Source organism: Juglans microcarpa x Juglans regia, chromosome 4D (assembly GCF_004785595.1).
Source record: "Juglans microcarpa x Juglans regia isolate MS1-56 chromosome 4D, Jm3101_v1.0, whole genome shotgun sequence".
In the NCBI taxonomy this organism is placed as follows: domain Eukaryota; kingdom Viridiplantae; phylum Streptophyta; class Magnoliopsida; order Fagales; family Juglandaceae; genus Juglans; species Juglans microcarpa x Juglans regia.
In genome coordinates, this window is record NC_054600.1 from 34,547,443 (window position 1) to 34,570,393 (window position 22,951).

The 22,951-nt window shown below is 37.7% G+C and overlaps 2 protein-coding genes across 3 annotated transcripts in view; both read right to left on the bottom strand.

The window, feature by feature from the left end:
• Positions 1-471: 471 nt before the first annotated feature.
• On the bottom strand, positions 472-4,678 carry LOC121259362 (protein MEMO1). Of its 2 annotated transcripts, XM_041160922.1 has the most exons (8): positions 4,391-4,672; positions 2,961-3,045; positions 2,803-2,871; positions 2,457-2,569; positions 2,076-2,187; positions 1,862-2,005; positions 1,003-1,177; positions 472-768 (listed from the first exon to the last, which is right to left on the bottom strand). In XM_041160922.1, exons 1-8 carry the CDS (start codon positions 4,440-4,442, stop codon positions 643-645), a joined length of 876 nt encoding a protein of 291 aa, XP_041016856.1. In that variant the 5' UTR covers positions 4,443-4,672; the 3' UTR covers positions 472-642. The 2 variants fall into 2 exon arrangements, with proteins under 2 accessions (XP_041016856.1, XP_041016857.1); XM_041160923.1 differs by lacking the exons at positions 472-768; positions 1,003-1,177 and adding an exon at positions 1,189-1,808 and having other exon boundaries at positions 1,845-2,005; positions 4,391-4,678.
• Positions 4,679-6,136: 1,458 nt separating this feature from the next.
• Positions 6,137-22,951, bottom strand: part of LOC121260320 (calcium uptake protein, mitochondrial) — a 34,716-nt gene continuing 17,901 nt past the window's right edge. Inside the window, 10 exon segments of the mRNA XM_041162144.1 lie at positions 6,137-6,598; positions 6,600-6,755; positions 7,381-7,677; positions 14,487-14,700; positions 15,209-15,292; positions 15,459-15,682; positions 16,426-16,493; positions 16,615-17,073; positions 22,060-22,123; positions 22,198-22,890. Coding sequence (XP_041018078.1) covers positions 6,539-6,598; positions 6,600-6,755; positions 7,381-7,677; positions 14,487-14,700; positions 15,209-15,292; positions 15,459-15,682; positions 16,426-16,493; positions 16,615-17,073; positions 22,060-22,123; positions 22,198-22,866 — 2,295 coding nt within the window. The 5' untranslated portion in view covers positions 22,867-22,890 and the 3' untranslated portion in view covers positions 6,137-6,538.

The window sequence follows — 22,951 nt, forward strand, 5'->3', positions numbered from 1 at the left end:
GACCGTCCGAGATTATACAATACTCGTGATGTAATACCACTGATTCCCACCAACATCACCATGTGCTCAAATTCTTAATCCTGTGAGCAAGCCTGTTGATCCAATGCGCTGTCTAACGTTTCTTGACGATAATATTGGTGGGGGGAAAAAACACCTATCCTGTTGTCAGAGATCATTATTAAACCACGCTGTCCCGAAATCATCATCATTGAGGTTAGTAAGTCTGTATCATAACCTGCCGCCCACAATTCCAGTCCAACCGTTATAATTTTATTACAAGCACGCCCTCATCATAATGTCATAATCTCATCATTTCTTTCCTGGTCATAACCATAGCAAGTCACACATCATATGTGCCACATAATCCAGTTTGAGCTCTTGTAAAATTGCGAACGCAGCAACCAATAAAAAAAAAAAAAAAAAGAAATATAAAAAAAGAGGTTAACTCAATGTATCACGTGCAACAAAAGATGATGAAACAGGTTCGCAGAATGATCTGTTATCTGCCTTAACCATATAAACAGGGAAGGATTACCCAACATTTGCTGGTTCTTGCACGTGATTGTGTTAAATATTCAGGAAAGTTAAAGAAAATTAAATTTATCAAATAGTTTAATGGGAGAAATCAGCAACTCTCGAGCTTCAAGCATCCATCTTTGCTGCTGCAGATGCATAGCTTACACTGCTATCCCTCATACTTTTGCATTGACTAGACTGCTCGTATCGGAGAAATTTGATCTTTATCTTTGTCGAGGAGTTCCTCAGCATCTGATAAAATTTACAGATACATGAGAAAAAAGGACAAGATGCAGTAAAAGAAAAAATAGATACAGGTTTATGCAGACTCAGACGCAACATGAAGATCGGGAAAATATTTAAATCTGCGGAACTATTTAACAAGATGGCCAATTCTTTCTGAATGCCAGGCATTTTAGCTTCTAGAATGGCTCAAAGCTTCCTTCAAGACATTTCGTGGCTGTTAAAAAAAACTGAGGCACTTACATGAAGAAATACGCTAATGGGATGGCGTCCACAGATGGTGTTTTCGTATTCCAACAGATATTGTTTGAATGCATCTGGATCTCCTGTTTCTATTATATCCATGCCCATCGTGTCCAAGGCCTCAATAGATTTGTATATGGCCCCATGTTTCTTCTCATAGTGAGTGTAATTGAACCTGACAATGGAATGGAAAAGTCATGTACAGATAGAATATCCAATTACACCGATCAAGCAAGTGAAAGGGTATTGGCACCAACTTCATGCACATATTCAGTAATCCAAAACTAATATCTAAAAAACATCCATCTCCATTCTGTATTCTAGGAAAGATGGTCCAAATAATCTTGAGTAGTTCCATGAACAATTATTTGCGGGATTGGATTTTAGTTCCTTTTCCTTCCACTAGTGCAGCTTCCAGCTCTATGTATAGTAGTCGCTTTAGTTGCTTTAGTCACTTGACTCGGTGATCCAGAGTATCTACAGATTCAAATAAATAAATAATCCTTTTGCTCCAGCGAATTGCTTTTTCCCTTTCTTTATGTTAGTTCACCAACCAAGTTTAACATAACTCTAAGATCCGAATTAGTTTCTAAGGGCGCACATAACTAATGCACAACCTCATGTTGATGGTGTCAAGCACTTCCCATTCATCGTATACAAGCACATATATGTGAATGCACATGCTTATGTGTATGTCCCAAAGTGACAATTAAAGAGAGTGACAAAATTAAAAACATTCTGCAAACTAACATCTTGGAGAAACTTGAACTCTCGTGTACATAAAAGGAACAAATAAGTTAGTGAATTTTTTTTTTTTTGATAAGTAAAATAAGTTAGTGAATTTTTATAAAAGACATACCGAGAACCCCAATGACAAAAATCTGAGGACACGGAAAAAAAATTATTTGGATCATCCACATATTTGGCAAGCAACCGTCCATACATGGCTTCATTCTCAGCATTAAGAGCGCCAACCAAAATGGGTACAACTTTCACTTGGTGCCTGTTATGTATCATCAAAAGTAAGCTTCAACAAAGATAATTATAGAACTTGTATATATGAAGAAGCATACCCCTCAAATACTTTAGCAAGATATGGCAAGTGCATTTCCATGCTATGTTCAGCCTCATCAATGCGAATATCCATCATTTCAAATTTTCCAGTAGCTTTTAGCTCCTCATTGACTGATAGATGAAAGCAAATATTAATTTCATAATGCGAAATCATGAATGAATGACAATATATCGTAATGAAAAACTATGGTTCAAGCAAAAATGAACTAAGGAACTCAAAAATAGTCGTGTGTGGATCAACTCAACAACAAATAAAAACACATATTGTTCTCCATAGTTTTGATACACGCATATTGAATGTTTTCTTAAAACTCATTATAACTCACAATTCTCAAAGAACACAATGAGTTACATATATCTAAAAATGAACATCACAATACCTTCCAAATCAATAGGTAGGTCCCCTATGGGAGTCTTGTAAACTGTGGCCATTGAAAGAGCACATTTTGGAGTGTAGTAGTGGTGAGATGGGCCAAGAAGGAACACCCGCAAACTGGAATTATAAGCATTTTGATATTAGCAACTAATAGGGCAGACAGCTATTTAATATCTCCAAATAATTAATCCTATTAGGTAAAATTAAGGGCCATCCGGCTATTACACACGATCCCTTATGCCGTGAAATTTCAAATTACAAGTTCAACACAGGTGGAGAAAACCAGTTATATTAAGCTAAAGCAACAGGAGGAGATAAAAAGAGAGGGAGTGAGCTGGAAGAAAACAGACATGTTTGTTGGATCTATGTTCGCAAATGCATAGGCTGCAGCACGACCTGAATATGAGTAACCTGCATGCCTGTGGGTCCAGTACCACGAATCAATGGAAAACATTACAGTTGTTTGTAACTGGAAGAAACAAGGCATTATAGGTCCATAATAACTTACGGAGCAATTACACCTCGGACATCAGGAGATTTGTCCACGCCAGATGCCGCCAGCCAGCCTTCAAGCTCTTCTGCTAATTTCTTAGCTGCAAAGGGAAAGAAATATCAGAAGCACTTTCCAAAAAATTACAAGAATGTTGACGAGTGTATACAAAGTTCTTTACACAAAGCATACACAAGATTTCCGGATAGCTTTAAGAAAATGTTTAAAACTTTAATCTTCTGTAATGGTGAACGGATGCAGAAACTATTCCTCTTAGTGTCACTATGACATCTACTAATCTATGTTTCTGCACGCAAATTCACAACAGTGGAAGAAATTCTGAACATGGTTGGCTTCTGTGTATGAATCATCAAATCTCCACGCATGTGACTTGTATAGTAAAAATATTAGATATATCACTACAATAAAGTGAGACTGTCTATTTGAACTACTTTGAGAATATGAAAATAATAAAGTATGGTGATGTTCAACTCTATGATAATCTTTTTTATAAATAAAAATGGCAAAATAAATAAAGGATATAAATTTATTTAATCCTGATAGTTACCATGCATTTCAAGTTACAGTTTATGAAACACAATATCAACTATTGTTACACTGAAGAACCGAATTAACAAGTTACTATTACACAGCACTGCTTACCCTAACGGGCAACAAACCAGTAATACGTAATGCTCTCTGGGTTTCTTCCAAGCACACATTAAAATTTTAATACATCCGTTAAAATTCCATTTCAAAAAAAGAAACTTAAAAACAATTGGGATTTTATTGTTTAAACTTGTCACGGTTACTAACTCATTATCTGGCGCGTAAAGAATGAAAACTGCGAGAAGAAACTTCATCCTCAATTCTGCGAGAGTTTTTATGAAAGCTTTTCATTTGCTTCTCTTCCATGATTTTTTTTTTTTTAACTTTTCTTTTACCTATCAAAAAAAGAAACTACTCATCTTTTCATCACCCAATTTGCTTGGATCATAAAGCGGTTTTTGAACCAGAAGCACAACTTTTTACAAACCCTTAATGGTAAACTAAAAACACTTTCAACCAAATTATAATTTTTCAATCTTTTCATGCTATCTGATAAGGCACTCAACTCTACTACTCCAACGGACATTTATCTTACTGGAGGTGAAACCAAAAAAAGAAAAATTATTTTCAATTAATTTTCCAGAAAACCATCCAAAATTCGATAGCATCACACTACACCCCAAAACCCAGCAGCCTTTTAAATTAGATAGCTAAAATACATCAATAAGACCATCAGAGTAAAATCGAAACTCGAAGACCTTAATGCATGCAACCAGAATTTCGTGAAGCCATACCTTTTTAATTAAAAATAAATAAAGTTTTTTCGTTTTCCCAGAGACTGAACAGATGAGTATACATTTTAACAGTAAAAAGCAAATGAATTTGTAAGAAAGACTTACGATTGTCAGTGTACCAGGAACCGGCATGGGATGCTCTTCTGGTTTTCTCCATGTTCACAATTTTAACAGCAGAAGGGGAAGAAGACGATGTATAATTTGGGATCAGATAGAAAACCCTAAATTATTTTATATATGAATGATCAACTCTCTTTTTTCACTTTATCAAAAAAAAAAAAAACTCTTTTTTCCCGAATATAAATAACTAAATAAATAATTGAGTGCTCCGGAAGAGTGAGAAGTAACCAGGGGGGACAAGAAGTCCGTTTTTATTCTAATTCGAGTTGAGCAAGTAACCCTCTTTTCGGGTTTTATCGTCCGCGATTAGCTCCCAGGATTTAGATTTGATGATGATCTTAACTTATATAATCTTATTTCATCTGATTATCATAATAAATAGTTTAATTTTTTTAAATCTTAGAATAATAATAATATTTAAAATTAATATTTTAATAATATTTTTTTAATTTTTAATTTTTATCTTAACCCATCTCATTTCAATTCACTATTCAAACGACAGCTAAGATAAATACTAAACGCACGTCAAAGCTATCTGCATCCTTCTATTGATTTTATTCTCAAATTAATGTATAGATATTACTTAAATAGTAAATAAAATTTTAATTTTAAAATATATCTTTTAAATCAAATCATACTACGTAAGTAATATGTGTAGAAAAGTCTTAAACTTGATTTGATCATCTCATCTCATTTTATCTCATGTAATTATTATAACTTTCGTAAATTTCTATACAAAATAAAATAAATAATTTAATTTTTTTAAATTTTAAAATAAAAATAATATTTTAATAATATTTTATTTAACTTATAATTTTTATCTATTCAAACGAAGCTTTAAAATAATACTCAAATCGATCAAGTAAAACTGTACTTATTTTGTCGTTAAACGGCTACTGTATGAGTTGATAATTGCGTGAAAGATTTGAGTTGCTCAACACATAAGCTCGAGAACATCTCATCTCTATACAAATTTTTATGTCAATATGTATTAGTTATAAGTGCATTTTTTTTTTTTAATTGAAATAGAGGGTTATTTGCAATTGGACATTCTAATCTTGAAATACTTGGATTATCAGATTCTTTTTTTTTAATTTTTTTATTTTTTGTTGGATTACAAAACTTCAGAATTTTCCAAAAACTCCATCCTGTGATTCTGTGAAGTTATTAAAACCTGGGTCATTATTTTTCTTTTCTTCCAACAAATAAAATAAGATTCTAAAATTCCGTGTCAATTACGTTTCAGAAACAAGCAAAGAAAAATACACAAAAGCCGCAGGGGCACCACGCCACCACATTGATCTATACCTTTAGGCTGTAAATTTAACTTTAGATTTTTCAATGTATAGAATCTGGGCGTATCCGATCTTAATTAATATAATCCCACCACAGAATATTGGCCCCTGATATGTATCGAATAAGTGGTGTTTTTTAAGGGAACTGAATTTCTCAATTAGATTTTCCTTTTCTGCCTGAATGATTGGATTTGTTTATTTATATAAGGGTAGATTTTGGTTTAGGAAATGTGGTGATATGTTATTGGTCAATGAAGATGATAAAAACAAGAGATGCAAGTGGAAAGAACAAAGATTATCAGTCAATAATGGACTTCACCATTTATGTTACTCTCCCATTGGAGTGTGTTGCGTCTTGATAAAGTTAATTCAGTTGACGAACAAAAAAACAAACACGAAAAAAAATGGAGCAAAAACATAAATAGGCAACAAAAGCTGAAATGCATAACCTCATCCTACATTCGAACAATTCTTATTGAAAAAGTTCGGTCTCGCCCTTTCGTTGCAATACAAGGAGTTATATCATTTAAAAAAAAAAAAAAAAAAGACTGTACTTTGTGATACAAAATGTTTCATACTTCCATTGTTAAGAGTTCATAGTCTGATCCAAACAATTCCTAAGAATTTAGTCATCTCCTACCTGTTTTGATTTGCAACAACCTCGAGCCTTCCAGCTATCAGAAGGCATCCTTCAAGGCTCACCCAGGTAGATATTGAGTTGAAGACTGTCAACACTAATAATATAAATCATCTATTTACAACACGTGATCCTTCAAGCTATCAGAAGGATTATTGACAATTGAGTAAACTGCACCCAAACACAGCATGCATGCATGCATCAAGAAAGAACCTGCGAAGGGGAGCAATTATTTGCACTGTTCTGGCAACAAGAAAAAAAGGCCCGGAATTCCTTCCGCCACACGTTGAGCAATATCCCTTTCCCTATTGCATAAAACTCTTACAAACTCATCGTAGCTTAAACTTCCATCACTGTTTGTGTCAAACACTTGGAAAATGATTTCAACCACATTATCAGAGAGGGCTACATCGCACACCTGATATTGCATAAATAATGCCATTAAAGTAAAATAAAACCAGAAGGAAACAGGAAAGAAGGCTATTGAACAAAAATTACTGCAGAAAATCTGAACCAAAGCAGTACATGCATTTAGCAGTAAGGATTAAAAAAAATGCGAGATTGTAGGAAATTTTTCTGTGCATTCTGAAAATTTTAGTTTTCTATGGCTCTTACTGAATTGTCCAAATATCCTAAGACCACATGATAAAAAAGAAAAATGATGGGTTCAATATGTGCAATCTGGACAACTTTCTTTCATGCATTTTTTGAAAATTCCATGCTCAGGTGTCACGGGCTTAAGCCAAAAGTTAAGCACCCACAGTTATTAAAAAGTCCCCACCCTTTTTATGGGAGCATCTCAGCCTGATAATTTAATAAAATGGACTTCCACGATGATATCCAACAGTAGGAGCTCATCATGCACAATCGTACTGGGTTTGTACAAAATGAGGTGGTAATTAACAGGAAGCACTGTGCTACTCATTTTAAGCAAGGTTTTCATGACTACTGATGCAGAGGCCTTCCTACAAAATGAACTCAAAAGAAAGTCACAAAATAGAGCCACAAAAGAAGAATTAAATCAACAAGGACAAGTATAGTACATGTGAGGCAGCTCGTTGAAAGTCATTTCTTCTTAACAGGCCATTCACTTCTCCAAAAGTGAAAAGGGCCAAAGAAAATGGCTTCAGTTTTTGGCGTAGCTCTGCAAAATTTTTGAACTCCTCAAAAGTAATGCGTGTATCCCTAAGTTGCGAAACATTGCTCAATTCATCAACCCGATCAAGCAACCTGCCTATATGACTCAAGTCGGCAGAAGCAACCATGGACAATGCAAAGTCCTTAGCTGATATAGTTCCCCGTAATTTGTAGTCATAATGAGCAAACTCCAATCTCAGAATCTGCAAAACAAATTTTATCTTCATACAGACGACTTGAAGGCAGCATTTAGAGAAAATATAAAAAAATCTACAGAAAATCAAAACAATGATTTTGATTGTGGTAACTTAAAAATAGGAAATCTCAAGAGCAACGCACATGTGCAACCTCTTAAACGTTCCCAAGATTGCCCCAAATAAAGTGAGCAAGACAACTTGATTGAAAATAATATCAATATCCTATTCGCCTCTGATATCAAAGCGATGTCAACTACTACTAAAGTTGACATCAAACTATTCTTTTAGAGAGAAGAGTAAAATGCACACTTAGATTTTCTAGGTTTTATGCCTTCCCAACAATCACTTACAAATCACAATTGCAAAGTTTAAAATTGATTTTTTTTTTTTTATAAGTAAGAAAAGCTTTATTTAATGAACTAGGCAAAGCCCATGCACACAGGAAATATACAAAAGAAGCACCTAATTACATTCTAGAAACTTGAAAAGAAAACAAAAACTCAAGAGCATTTCCTCCCTTGAGGACAATAGCCGAGAACCACTGCAGCAAAGTAGACACAAACAATTTTCAGATATCCTCAATAGTTTGCTCTTTGTCGTTAAAACACCGCTCATTCCTTTCTATCCATAAACACCACATAATACACAAATAAATCATCCTTCACGCCGCTGCCAACTGAGAGCTTCTGTGTCACTTATTCCAGCATGCTAGTAAATCCACCACTCTCATTGGCATAACCCAACTCAACCCAACTCTACTAAGAAGCCCAACCCATAACTCCCTAGCCACCTCACAAATGATCAATCAATTCACCATTTTTCTTACACATGAAACACCACTCCACAACAACCATGCCACGTTTTCTCAAATTGTCAATCATCTAAATCTTCTCAAGTGCAACTGTCCAAGTGAAAAAAGCAACTTTAGACGGCACGAACGCCTTCCAAATACTCTTCCACGGAAAAGGGAATTGCTGCTGGCCATGCAACACCCTATAATAAGATTTAACAGAAAATTTTTTGCTCCCCATGTGTTTCCACAACATTCGATCCCTCACATTTCCTCCTAAGTTCAGAGAATACAAGAAAATGAAAAAATCTGCAATCTCATTAAGTTCTGAATCCTGTACATTTCACATTCCACTGCACAGACCCATTAGCACGGCATCTCTGAAACAGCGGCTTGCTGATTTCCAGCCAAGCTGAAAACAACTGAGAAGATAGAATGAAGGGCTCTCTCACCACACCATTCATCAAACCAAAAACGAATTCCTGCACCCTCTCCAACCTCAAACTTAGTATGTTTTACAAAACTGTCCCACCCCTTTCTAATATATTTCCATAAACACATACCATAAGATCCCCTACCCTCCTTAGAGCACCATCCCTCCAATCACCTTTGTACTTTCGATCAATAACCTCTCTCCACAATGAGTCCCCTTCCATTTGATACCTCCATAGCCACTTCCCTAACAGTGCTTTATTAAATTTGTTTTTTGATAAGTAACAGTCCTTTATTAAAATTATTCAAATTTCACACCCCCAGACCTCCATTCGCAATCGGGCAGCACACCCTATGCCAACTCACAAGGTGAAATTTATTCTCCTCTCCCATGCCACCCCATAAGAATGCTCTAAACAACTTCTCAATCCAGTTTGCCACTCCAACCGGTAAAGGGAATAAAGAAAGATAATAAGTAAGAAGGTTGGAAAGGACGCTTTTGATGAGGGTTAGTCTTCCCCCTTTTAATAAATATAGACGCTTCCAACCTGACAGTCTTTTCTCAACCTTTTCTACAACACCATCCCATATGTTCTTTACTTTGAACGACGCCCCCAACGGAAGCCCAAGATATTTCTTTGGAAAAGAAGCAACTTTGCAGCCCAAAAAATCCGCTAAAAAATTAATATTCCTCACATCTCCCACCAGTACCAATTCTGACTTGCCCAAATTCACCTTGAGGCCCAAGACAGCTTCAAAGCACAATAAGTTAGCCCTTAAAGCTTGGATTTGTCCACTGTCAACATCACAAAAAATGAGAGTACCATCCGCAAATAATAAATGGGAGATTGAAGTAGCACCATTGTTAATATTACCCACCGAAAAACCAGAGAGAAAACCCCCCTACAGCAGCCTCCACCATACGACTCAATGCTTCCATCACTAAAACAAAAAGGAAAGGGGGCAACGGATCCCTTGTCTCAGATCCCCTTGTCTCAAACCCTTTGAACTCTAAAAAAAACCACAAAAGTTGCCATTAACTAAAATAGAGAACCAAGCAGTCAAAACGCAATGTCTAACCCATCCACACCAACTATCCCCAAAGCTGCATCTTCTTAGCATATAAAAGAGAAAATCACAGCACACGTGGTCGTAAGCCTTTTCCATATCAAACTTGCAAAGAACCCCCGGAATACCAATCCTTATACGGTTGTCCAAACACTCGTTAGCAATCAGAACCGAGTCCAAAATTTGACATCCCTAAACGAAAGCGTTTTGAGGTTTAGAAATGATTTTATCCATCACTGTATTCATACGGTTAGCTAACACCTTCGATATAATTTTATAGATTCCACCTATCAAACTAATAGGACAGAAATCCTTCAACTCATGAGCACCGGCTATCTTAGGGATGAGACCAATGAATGTAGCATTTAGGGACTTCGCAAACTTCTCACAAGAATGGAAATCTTGAAATACCCACATAACTTCTACTTTCACTATATCCCAACACTCTTGAAAAAAATCCATGGAGAAGTCATCCAGGCCTGGAGTTTTATCTTTACACATTTCATTCACCACCTGAAGCACCTTGTTTCCTTCAAAAGGCCTCTCCAACCAGCCGACTGCACAGAAATCCAGCTGGTCAAAATTCAGACCATCCAACTTAGGATGCCACTCCTCTGTCTCAATTAGAAGATCTTCATAATAATGCACTATGTGATCTTGAATCTCATCAGGGGTGTGAAGCACATTGGTACCGGAATGAAGTACCTCAATAGCGTTGTTGCGCCTATGTAAATTAGCCTTCTTGAGAAAAAACATAGTGCAACTATCCCCCTCTTTCAACCAAAGCACCCTTGATTTTTGCCTCCAAGAAACTTTTTCCATCAACAAAACCTTCTCAATTTCAATCACTACCTCATTCTTCCTTAACTGTGACTCCTCATTTACCTCCCCCTCCTCCAAAAGATGCAACTCATCCCAAAGCAAATTTTTCTGCACTTCAATATGCCTAAAGATTTCATTATTCCACTTCTTTAAATCAAACTTTAGAGTTTTAAGTTTACCTGCCAAAATAAAGCTAGGAGTTCCAGAAAAGGAGTAAGATACCCACCAATTCCTAACCTTCTCCACAAATCCATCAACTGCAAGCCACATATTCTCGAATTTAAAATAACGTCTGCCCCCAAGTAAGCCACCGCAATCAAGCAAAATGGGATAATGATAAGAACAAACACGGGGCAACCTCTTCTGACATAAATCCAGATAATGAGTCTTCTACGAAGGAGAGACTAGAAATCTATCCAACCTTGACCCCCTCTACTGTTAGACCAAGTATAAACACACCTGCCAATGGAAGATCCACAAGATTTAGATAAAAAATCAGCTCCGAAAACTCTTCCATAGCCACAAATAAAGAGTTGCACCCGCCCTCTCACTGGGAAACTGAACGATATTAAAGTCCCCACATGAGCACCAAGGCACATCCCACAAGTGAAACAAACCTGCCAACTCCTCCCACAAAAACCTTCTCTTTCTATCCACATTAGGCCCACACACACCTGCAAAAGCCCATTGCCACCCATCCTCAATGGTTTTAAAAGAACCAGCCACAAAATAATCCCAATGCCCACTAACTCCACCACCCTCTTATCTCACATCAACAACACACCTCCTGAAGCACCCAATCAAGCAAGATAACTCCACCCCACAAAAGCACAACCCCACAAATTACGAATGATGCTTCTATCAATAAAACTCGGCTTATTTTTTTAAAGACATACAATATCAATTTTCCAGCTACGGAGGAGAGATCTAATACGGAGACGCTTGTTGACATCAGTAATCCCCCTTACATTCCAAGAGAGGATTTTAGGCTTCATTTGATGACCAAGATCCCCTCCCTTTCAACATGTCCCTCCCCACACTTCCCTTCTTATTATCATAATTTATGGAGCATATTAAACGTTTCAACTCCCTATCCTTTTTTGCTGCCGACTTCAAAGTTGTAGGTCTTCCTGCTTCAATGGCAACAAGAAGAGCCTTAAACCACTCCTCAAACCCTTCACAAGATATCCCCAAACATACCTGTAAGTCTTCAACCTTTTTTAAAACCCAATCCGAGGCATTTTTGGTTGAAGCAAGAGACGGGAGAGTGCATATAGGGATTGGGCTACCCGCATCCTCATCAAAGGTTTCCCCCTCATACAATTCCAACTGTAACGTGGCCTCAACCACATCCCCTCCAGAAGAAGCCTCTTGTCGTAAATCTCCAGAAAATGTCAAAACAGAGTAAATGTTCATCTTGGGGTGCAGAAGATCAACTGGATGAAGGGGTTTGGATAACAAAGAAACTGGGTCCATCGACTGCACTTCATTAGCCAAAGAAACCGCAGACACAAACGGATTACAAACCACATCACTCACCTTTCCCTTATTGATTTCGCAATCCATGATTTCTCCCTCTTCCACCTACGGCGACTGCGACGTTTTCGATGCACCACTAGATGGGTCGCTAATGACCGGTGAGAGTTTATGTACAACCTTTAAGACCGTCGGGTCAAGTGGTGGCGCCATCGTGCTAGACTCACCCAAGCCTCTTGATACGCCGAAACTCCCGAAATCTGCAACTCGGGTCTTAGCCTTCCATACCCCTTTTGGGCTTTTCACCAAGCCCGACCCACTCACTGGATCAGACATACACAACTATCCCCTATGAAACCCTCCATTGGGCCCATCCCTCTGACCCAAGCCCAACTTTCCCCTATAAAACCCTCCACTGAGCCCATCCCCCTAACCCAAGCCCATCCCCACCCCCTTGACTTCCTCAATGCACCATATCTTCCCCGCCCCTTTATCCTCCTCAACGCACCATATCATACCTAGAATATTACTCTGCAACTCATATATTTGAGATTGCATCTCTGACAGAGCCAGAAGCAAACTTTCTTTATTCAGGCCAACAGCTCCCCTGCCACCATCCCCACTACACTGAGCCCCTGCAAAGACGGCCACACCACCTCGTAGGCCAGAGCTAGCACCCAGGCTAACAGGTCCTCAAGCACAGTCTAACCTTGGTTTCTACAGAGCCTCCATATACGACCGGGCAAAAGGTTGATTGGGTCTGTTATCGTCACTGGTGGTGCCAACCCCACAAAACGGCCTTCTCTGCCAACCTCCTTCAAAACCTCCACTAGTTTTCTCCATCCCCTCCCATCTCTGTCTTTAGGAATGAGAATACAGTTTCGGCGACCCCCTTGTTTGTATTCCACCAAAGCCATGAACGCCCATTGGGAGTTGGAACACCTTTGTGCTATGAAGCCTCTGTCTCGTTCCCAATGTGCTATATAAAACTCCCTTCTCCCCCCACCTTCAGGCAATCCTCCAACGCTTTTTGGTGAACCAACGTGCCGCGGCTAACTCCAAGCGAAGATTTTTCACAAACTTCCACCCTCTTTCAGTAATGTGCACCCATCATCCATCTCTTACTACCTCAAATACCTTAAGTTTGATAATAACAGCATTCGACATAGCCATTTCCCTTCCCATACATGCAAGAAACACTCAATCAAATGCCCGTGAACAACATCACAAGCCAACTTACGAAAAAAATGAAAAAGTGTACGGAGAGAGAATAGAGAGGAGAGAGAATTTCAATTGTCTGGATTTCTGTTTATAGCCGGCAATGAATATAGATAAGGCTTTTCTTTGAATTCAGAACATACAGATCATCATAGTATACAAAGACTATTGTAGCCTAAGAACAATAAATACACATTAAATTAGAAAACTCCCTAACACCATAGCTCTTCATTTTACACCCAACTTTCTTCACATTTGCAGTAATTTTATTTCCTATTGAGGTGATGCATTTAGCACATATAAGTGCATGTACTTTTTGTTCACTGGCATTTAATATTCTGAATGTTTACTATATTCCTTATCTTATCTAGCTCGGTAGACATTAGCAATACTTTTCCTTTCTTGGTGATGTACCTTAGCAAATACAAAGTATTTTCAGGTAAAAAAAGGGCATTGCAAATGTATAAATGAATGTGACTTCATATATGGTTTTAATTTGGAAGTTAGAACTTGCTATAGTGCTGCTTCTATACATATCTGATTTTCATCATCTATCCATTGTAAAGTCCCAATCAAAATTTCTCTTTATAATTTGTGCCATGATGAATCATAAAATGAAATATGCTTCATCTCTATCTTTCAGTTATTAGTTATGTGATTCTCTATATGATAAGGATAAGGGTAGGTGATATATGGGATCCCCCAATTGTTTGGGAAGGAGAAGTTCTTGCTCTTTATAAGGCTTCAATGAGACTCCAATTGTATCATTGACTAGTCATTTTGGAGTATAGGTCATGTGGTTTGGGTCTTCAATTGGGATGTTACAAGTTATGACTACAATTTTAGATCACTGATTTTAGCACCACCTCAACCTTTAGGTTACTTACGTCTGGATTGTTAATTTTAAGTTGGACAAAACCCCATGGTAACAAGCAAATCTGCCACTATTGAACTAAAATATAAGTTACAATTACAATAAAAATTCATGGAGAAGGGGCAGGGGACTTACTTCATCATGAAAATCTCGCAAAAATTGGTAAAACTTATCATGTTGGAGTCGTTCCTTTCCATGTTTACCAAAGAAATACTCCACCAGGCCTCCATTTTCTACTGAACCATTGAATTTTAACCCAGTTCGAAGCCCATCCCTGTGTTGAGCCCCTTGTCTGTTATGAGATCGCATCATAGCCATAACTTTCTTGAATTCTTCCTTATCTATCTCTCTATATATGGAGATGGAAGGCCCAAAGTATGCAGAAGAAGACAAAGGAGAAAGAAAAACAGGCTAAAGAGTTAAGTAAATGGAGTAAAAGACACAATTAATAACAATCACGCATAAAATAACCTTAAAAAGTCATTAGTTCAAAGATTTGATGTTGTGGTGTATTTCATGTCGCAAATATCAGTCACAAAGAATGGTATATAATAAGTGTATATAATTTTTAATATAAAAAATATATATCATATGAGAGGAAAGATTTTTTTTTACAAGTGTATATCAGAGGAAAGGATAATGAAGTGCGGTGTTTGCTTAATGCATTCTCTGATCATAGTAAAACCCTAATTGGAATCATTCCTTGGAAATATTGCAGTATCAAATATTAAGTAATGATAAATTGTTATCCTAGAACCCAACAAAAACTAACAAGAAATAATAAGCATTTATATGCCAATGCGTAAATGACACATCCAATTTATGGCTAAACAATATTAATGTGCATTAGTACCAACCCATTATTGTCAATGTCAAACATTTTGAATGCCACAGAAAAGCTTGATTCTGGGATGCTGAGTAGTGTCACAAAAAAGATATACCTGTTAAAGTGAAAATCGTAAGAACTGTAAACTTCAAAAGAAGCAAAATTCTACAATGCTCTTAACTTACTAAATATTGTATTGACACCCCCTAAAAATAGAAAAAGAAAAAGGAAACTAAAACAATAATAATGTAATAATAAAGAATAACAAATAAGTAACTCACTCTTTAAAAGATATGAGTCCATCATTGTCCACATCAAAAAGCATAAAAAAATCTGAAGTATCACAATGTAACTCTCCAGGACTCCTTTCCCCTTTCAAATATCCTTCTCTGACAAGGTTGGATTCAGATGGAGGGAAGACAGGAACAACTGCCCGCATTAGGTCAGCTGGTTTCATAAATAATTCTCCTTCCGCTGACCGAAAAGATGCAAAGTACTCAAAAACCTTCAGTCAAGCATGGCACAAGACATTGTCAAGGGGACGTGCATGCAAAAATTTAAAAACAAAACTATGAAAAAAATAAATAACGTTTTGATATATTCAACCTACAGTATAGGCCGTAAGGTCATGTACACATATAGACTACAGGTCTATGCCAAGGCTGAAGGACAGTATTGTTTTCCAAATTTCGTTTTTACAAGTGATAATGCCGTACAGAAAGGTCATTACATTCGAACAAAAGAAAGGTCATTACATAGTGGAACTTTATAACCAAGTACTATTCACACTATAACTCCAAAATACATAATTCAATTAATCTCGTATAGAGAAGGAGAGGTGAAACCATGACACACATTCAAAGAAAATCTAGGTATTTCAGGACACACTAAAACAGATTTAGCAATATAAATATCCATGTACCAAGATTTTCAAGCGGAGTTAAACAAATAGCTAAACAAGGGATGAATGTAAACAAGGACGACAATGACACCGACAACAAGTATATTTATGCCAAAATTAATATAAATAATTTTACAGCTTCCAGAGTATTTATATCGATAATGCATTTAAAGTTCACGGAACTGCTTGGCAATTCAGCACATGACAGAGCTAAGGCTTTAAAAATTTATAAATAGTCATGGAAAACTAAGCCCTATGCCAAAGAACGAAAGAATTATAGCCCTCTTGAAAGTAGTCAAATTATGTGCAGCGAATGAAACAGTGTGTTTGCAAAAAATTATGAATACCTTTTCAGGAGGACTCCGCAACCTTAAGCGCTTCTCATAGTTGAAGAAAATCTTTCTCCTAAATGCATCTGCAATCGCAGTAACAAATCAATAATTCCAGAAGTACATTCACAAAATTACGCACTCGGTTCCTTAATCGTTAATAAAAAAGAAAGGGAAGGCAATTGACATTATTATCATCATCATCACCTCCAAAGAGGTAGTATGAGCTTTCAGGTAAGGCTAATTTGCGAAATGCAGAAACCGTAGATTCAGCAGTGGCCGTTGACGAGTCAGCGAAAGACAACAAGGGCTTCTTGAAAAGAGCGAAATTGGAATCGGGAGAAGGAGCGGGAGTAGAGGACCAGCAAAGAAGTGCTAGGCCAGAGCCAACGGTGATCCCCGAAGCCCATTTCAGAAAGGAGCCGAGAAGAGGGCTCTTGGTATCGGGGATTGAGGCATCGATCTGGGAAGAGGATGAAGGTGCGGATTGAGAGAATCGACGAAATCCAAGCGTTTGAATCAGGGCGAGTTGATGGAGGGATGGTGGTGCGGATATTTTCAGGGACGCAAAGGAACGCATAGTGGGATCGATCGTGCCCAGGGTATTTCTTACAAACCAATTAATCTGTACGAGAAAGAAGTAAATGTAGAAGGGGGGATGGGAGGCTCAAGTCTTTGTGTTAGTTTCAGTTATTAAAGTGATCGTATCGCGGGGTGGTGGTTACAAAACGATCGTTTTGCACGACCAACGCGTGTATATTTTATTAGAGCGAGAATGGAAGACTCGGGCCCAATAAGGGAAGGGACGACATGGGAATAGACCGAATGAATGGCCTTTCTAGGCTATGCCCATTACAATCTATTTAATTATATAAAAGTTAAGTTTTAACATCTGATTTGACATTTAGACCGTATTAATCGACAGTTCCCCACTCCCAAACATCAACCGTAGTGATATGTCACGAAAATCATATACGAATAACCGACTTTACGCTACCACTTCAGTAAACAAAGCCCAAAAGCTAAAAGATAGGCTCTGCTTATAAAACTTAGTAAATGAAACGAAACGAAACGAACACTTCGTTTTCCTTACCATGAACCGTGGTTGACAATGAATCGTCGTTGTTGCCTCTTCAAAACCGCTACTTCTATATAAACCGTTTGGAAATGACAGTAGCGCGCCAAAGAGTTATACAAGTTTGCATTTTGGAAAAAGAGAAAAACAATGGTGCATAATCTCACTCAGCTTGATCCCTTTATGTAACGCGCTAGTGCTATTGTTATTGTTGTATAGAACAAGAGTTTGCAAACATAAGTTTTCTAGTCAATAAATGTTCTAAAATTTGTTCTTGGTATACAAACTTTCTTATTTTCATTTTACTCAGCATTTTGCTAATACGTTTCAATCTAGTTTGGGTATAGAATTTGTGTAATTTACTTTATTGGTTTCTTATTTTTTTTGCTTCATATATTTCTCACCGTCGTAGCCCAGCCGTGAGCCCACTTGGAGCCGCCGTTGGCCATCACCGAGAGGCCTATGTTTTAACTCCACGAAACAGAGCATCCACCTCTCATTTTGCCAACCACTGGAACCACCACAACGAGAGCCCCACCAAATGGGAACAACGTAAAGGAGAAGATTTGAAAAGTGGGGCCCAACCTCGAATTTGTCTCTGTTGATTACCATTTTCTGGACGTTCACGGTTCACCAACCATTTTTGAGATTCTACCATGGAAATTGCCATATGCGATCGAGTCCCTCTTTCACCCAACCATGTCTTTAACCCTACAAAACCTGGTACCTCTCTCACTCTCACACAATTTTTGCTTCAATTTTGACTTCTCAATGAAGAGTTCTTTGTGATTTCCTCTTCATACCTCAATGGAATCGGGTCATTTGTAACATTGTATTATTTGCAACGGAAGCTTTTACATTTGTTTTTATATTTTAAAATTGAAGTTTAAATCAGAATATTGCATGGGATAAGTACACCATTTGCAAGCAATGCAAGAATCATATCATTTTGATGATAGTATCGACCGTTGGGCTTGGGAAAGGTGGCGGCTTATTGGAAAAACCTACTATTGAGAAGACGACGCTTGGAATAAATTGTTAGGCACTTTTTTTAAGTACTCAATTATTAATGAATTTATTATTTTAATTAAGATTTTACAATCTCCATCATAGTTGAATAAATTGTTAGGCAATCTAGAAGGTGCAAACCCCACACACTCCAGTGAAAAAAATGGTTAAATTTGGGTAACTAAAAGTAGTGAATATGCAAGTATTTGATTGATGGTTTTGTTTTACTTCTTGATTTAGTTGGTAGGTTTGTTGGCTTTAATGTGCATCTTTTGTGGATTGTGCAAGGTTTTAGACTAAACAAAACCGCTTTGGAGCAGTCGATCTATTACTTTGGCTTTAACAGCCCTCAATGAAAGTCTGCCACATCAACAACTCTACCCAAAGCATAATGGAGCTTATCACACCAGATTAATTTGAGAACCCCTTATCACACCATGAATCCTTTAGTATCCCTTTATTGTTCAACCAAATGAAATAAGAAGTATAAAAATCCAGAAAAACAATGCGATGTGAAATCTAAATGTGAATCCTCCAAAAAAACCCATAAATCTAATATAAACCAAAAAAATTCCAGATTTCACACTTCTAATATAAAAACCCAGAAAAAAAATATGATGTATAAAAAACCTTGGTGAAACCTCCAAGGTAGAATCTTGCCATGGCTATTTAATTCATAGACGGTAGTTGAAAGTAATAAATGCATTCATCAGTTCTCTCCATTGCAATAGTTCCTCCTCGTTGTTTTCCGCATATCTCCAACCATCCTCAACATTGTCACGGTCTTCCTCTGTTTCTTCACTATCTTCTTCCTCGTAGCCTTCTTCTTTGAGCAGCCATGGTTTTTTCATTACATTCACAGTGATAGCAGATTAAAGACAAACATTTACGCTGTGCAACTTTTGGAGGAGGCAACTTCAAGTTCGGTTTGGGCCTACTGCTTTGTTGGGAGCTGTAGGGGACAGAGATCTGAGGGTGAGAGGGGGAGATCTGAGGGTGACAGGAGAGCATGGTTTCCTGGGGTGCTGATCCATTGTAGTTTAAATGAAAAGCCTACATGGCATCAATATATTGGAAGGCTGCTTCTTAGTGGAAATCAGTCGGACTGGTTATAAGATATTCTTTTCAGTAAACTCAAGCCACGTAAGAGATGGTGGAGGACAGAAGCTATGGAGAGTGGATCGGCTCCACAATATTTTGGTTATAAAGAATTTTGTATTCGGATATATACTAAATCTCATTTTAGTATATACAGATTTAGATATATTTTAAAATCACTTCTTTATTTAATGACAATTCGCGTATTGCACGAGCTATAGGCTCGTATATTACATTGGAGCCTTCTTCGGTCTTTCCCTAAAATGGAGTTTGGATCCAATTGCTTTTTGCAACTCCGAGCTGATTTTTTTTTAAAGGTGGAGTCCTGGGTTTAAAATAGCATCGACATCTCATATCAAGCAACGGACAGGATCATATTTCATTGAATTGTTGAAAGACGTGGTGAGCTTTTAGTGGAGGTGATGCGACCGCTTGAATGTCACAACAGTTCATTTGGATCTAAACGAGTTTATCGCTCAAAATATTAACAAAACAAGTATAATGTTGTTCAGTTCATTTAAGTTTCGTTTGATTCTTTAATTCATTTTAATTTATCTCAACTTATTATTATCATTTTTTAAAATTTTAATATAAAATATGATAAATAATTTAATTTTTTTAAATTTTAAAATAATAATAATATTAAAAAATAATATTTTAATAATATTTTATCATCTCAATTCAACTCAATTCAATATATAATATATGTTATTTCTCTTATTTTAATATTTAAAATTCGTTTTTTGAGAAATTAAGGAGGTTATATATATAAAAGGTAGATGTAAAGGCATTCACGGGGATGCATAGTCGGATACTCTTCTGGATAACCCTTTGTCACTTGTCATTCTTTTCCCGCCGGTTGTTTTCTTGAGCAGACACGACATGTGAACTCACATGCCTTACATAAATATAAAAGTTTAAACGTTAAGAAAAATATTCGGACTTAAAAACGAAATATAGACGGGACAGATTTCTTCGAAACACCGCCGTCTCAGTCCCATTCATTTATCTTACCTCTTTCTTTGGCATCAAGACAGGGTGAAGAAGAGAAACTGCCAGGCCTCGATATTCTGTCTCTCTCCGTATCTTTTCATTAGGCTGATACGTCTAGTAAATCCAATTACAAATTTTCACTACCGTACTTCTTTCTTTATGTGTTTTACCTTTTTTCACCAAATATATCTCATCTAACATTATTATTTAAAGCACAATATCTCTTATAAGAAATGTGTGATCCGCGTGAACTTCATCCTCGTATGTGAATAAAATGTACGTGATTTCACTGATTTGTGTGACAACGACATTCTTTCTATTTTTCGTTCCTTCTTTCTTCACCACCTTCTTTTGATTCCCCACCCCCACATTATCACACAAGTCACATTCATTATCTGTGACACGGCAAATCGTTTGTTTTCATGGTCGAACATGATGAGCACACGCCACCTTTTTCCATTCCATATATTTTCTTAAGACAGTTAATTTTAGTTTATTTTTTTCTTACGTCATAATAAAAAATTTTATTTTGATTTTGTTTTCGTGAAAGTCATATCACAGCATGATTTCGTTCTCTTTTTAAAACGCTCCCCGTCTTTCTACTAAGCTCTGATGTTTCATCAAACGGCGCTTCCTTTTTCCAGTGCAAAGGTCACGTATTCATAATTTCAAGTTTCATTTATTTCGTTTTAAGTCCATTAATAATAAATTCGAAGTCCAGAATTGAAGTCCATGACATCACCACCTGCAACAACACAAACAGAAGAAACCCAAGGTGATAAAGATTTACAGAGTAAATAAAACAAACAAGTAAAAAAACAAGACAGAATAAATTCTTTCTTTTTTGAAAAAAATAAAAGAAAAGAATAGGTATGTTCTGAAAATTTAAAAAGAAAAAGAGCAAAGAAAAGAATCATACCTCACACCGAAAGCAACGGGACCTGATCAACGATAACGGAGAGGTATACGGTTCACGTAACGGAACAGTCAGTGATAAATGGAGAGGACCAACGGAACCGTCTACACGGAACGGGTATGTCGACACAACGCATAACGGTGATTCCTACGCAGCAAACACTGATGAACGAAACACGACGCGTTACGGGTCCCATCCAACGTCGCCACAACCCAAACCAAACCCAGTCTTTGCTGCCAGTTTTAATCAGGTAATTAAACTCTGAATTAATCTCAAAATACGTATTAATTATGATTTAAGTCTACTAATTTCCTGGAGAAATATGGTGTCCAAAAATTCTCCTTCCATAGAAAATGATATGTACAAAAGTAATTTTCTCTTCAGTCCCGCTCCCAAAAAAGGTAGATGACCAACGACTTCCGAGTACCATACTCGCCCGTGTCGGCTCAGTACCGCTTCACACAGACTTCAACTCGCCCGAGTTGACTCGGCTCTATTTCTGCAAATGCCGCCTGATATTTGCACTCGATTCGTCCCAGTTACTGCGGCGTATTTCAGCTACCAAACTCGCCGCTGACGACTCTGTTGAGAATCTCCTGGATCGATTCCGGCTTCCTAGCCGGAATCTAAGACCAGAAAATTCAAAGTTGACCGAAAAACTAGAACCAACCTGTCCGACTACGAAAAGAAACAAAACTCATAGATCTTCCGCCTTGGACATGATCGAGAGCCGGCTCGGCGCGGGCTGGAAAGCGGCCCTTCTCCTTAATTGATGCGAAGAGGGACGGATCAGAGCGGTCAGCGCCCTCTTAACCCACTCTCCTTCCACGCCTCCGATCCTAACCAGCGAGTTCTTCATAGCCGATCTGCGCATGTTCAGCCGATTGGTGGGATACGAGCCCGCATGATGGCTTCCGCTACCGTTTGCCATGTTTTTGTGAAGACTACAGCGAAAAGAACCTGGATGCGTCGTCGGTGAACACATACACGTCTTCTTGGAGATCGACATGGGGCTGTGGTGGCTCTTGATGACCTGATTGCGGTTGGGGGAAATAGAGCGGTGGTCGATGGAGAAACGAACGGATGGGGAGAGGGAAGCGGTGGTAAAGAGGTTGACCCGGGTAGGAGAGGCTGATCGCTGATGATTGTGGGAGTGGTGGTGGTGGTGGTGGTAATGATGGCCGTGAGGGTCATGGTGGAAGAAAGCTGTTGACGGGGAAGAGAAACTGGAGCTCGTAGAGGAAGCAAATGCTGAAGAGGACGAAGAAAAAACAGAGTTTGATGTGTTGGGAGAATAAAATCTGCCGGAGGGTGAGAGCGAGCGTAGAACCGGTCCGCTGGATCTGGTTCTTGACGATGAGGTCGCCATTGTTGATGAGAGAGAGAGAGAGAGAGACCTTTTTTTTTTCAGTAAATTTCCTAGGGGGCCCTTAGGCCGGTTGGTTTGGCAAACC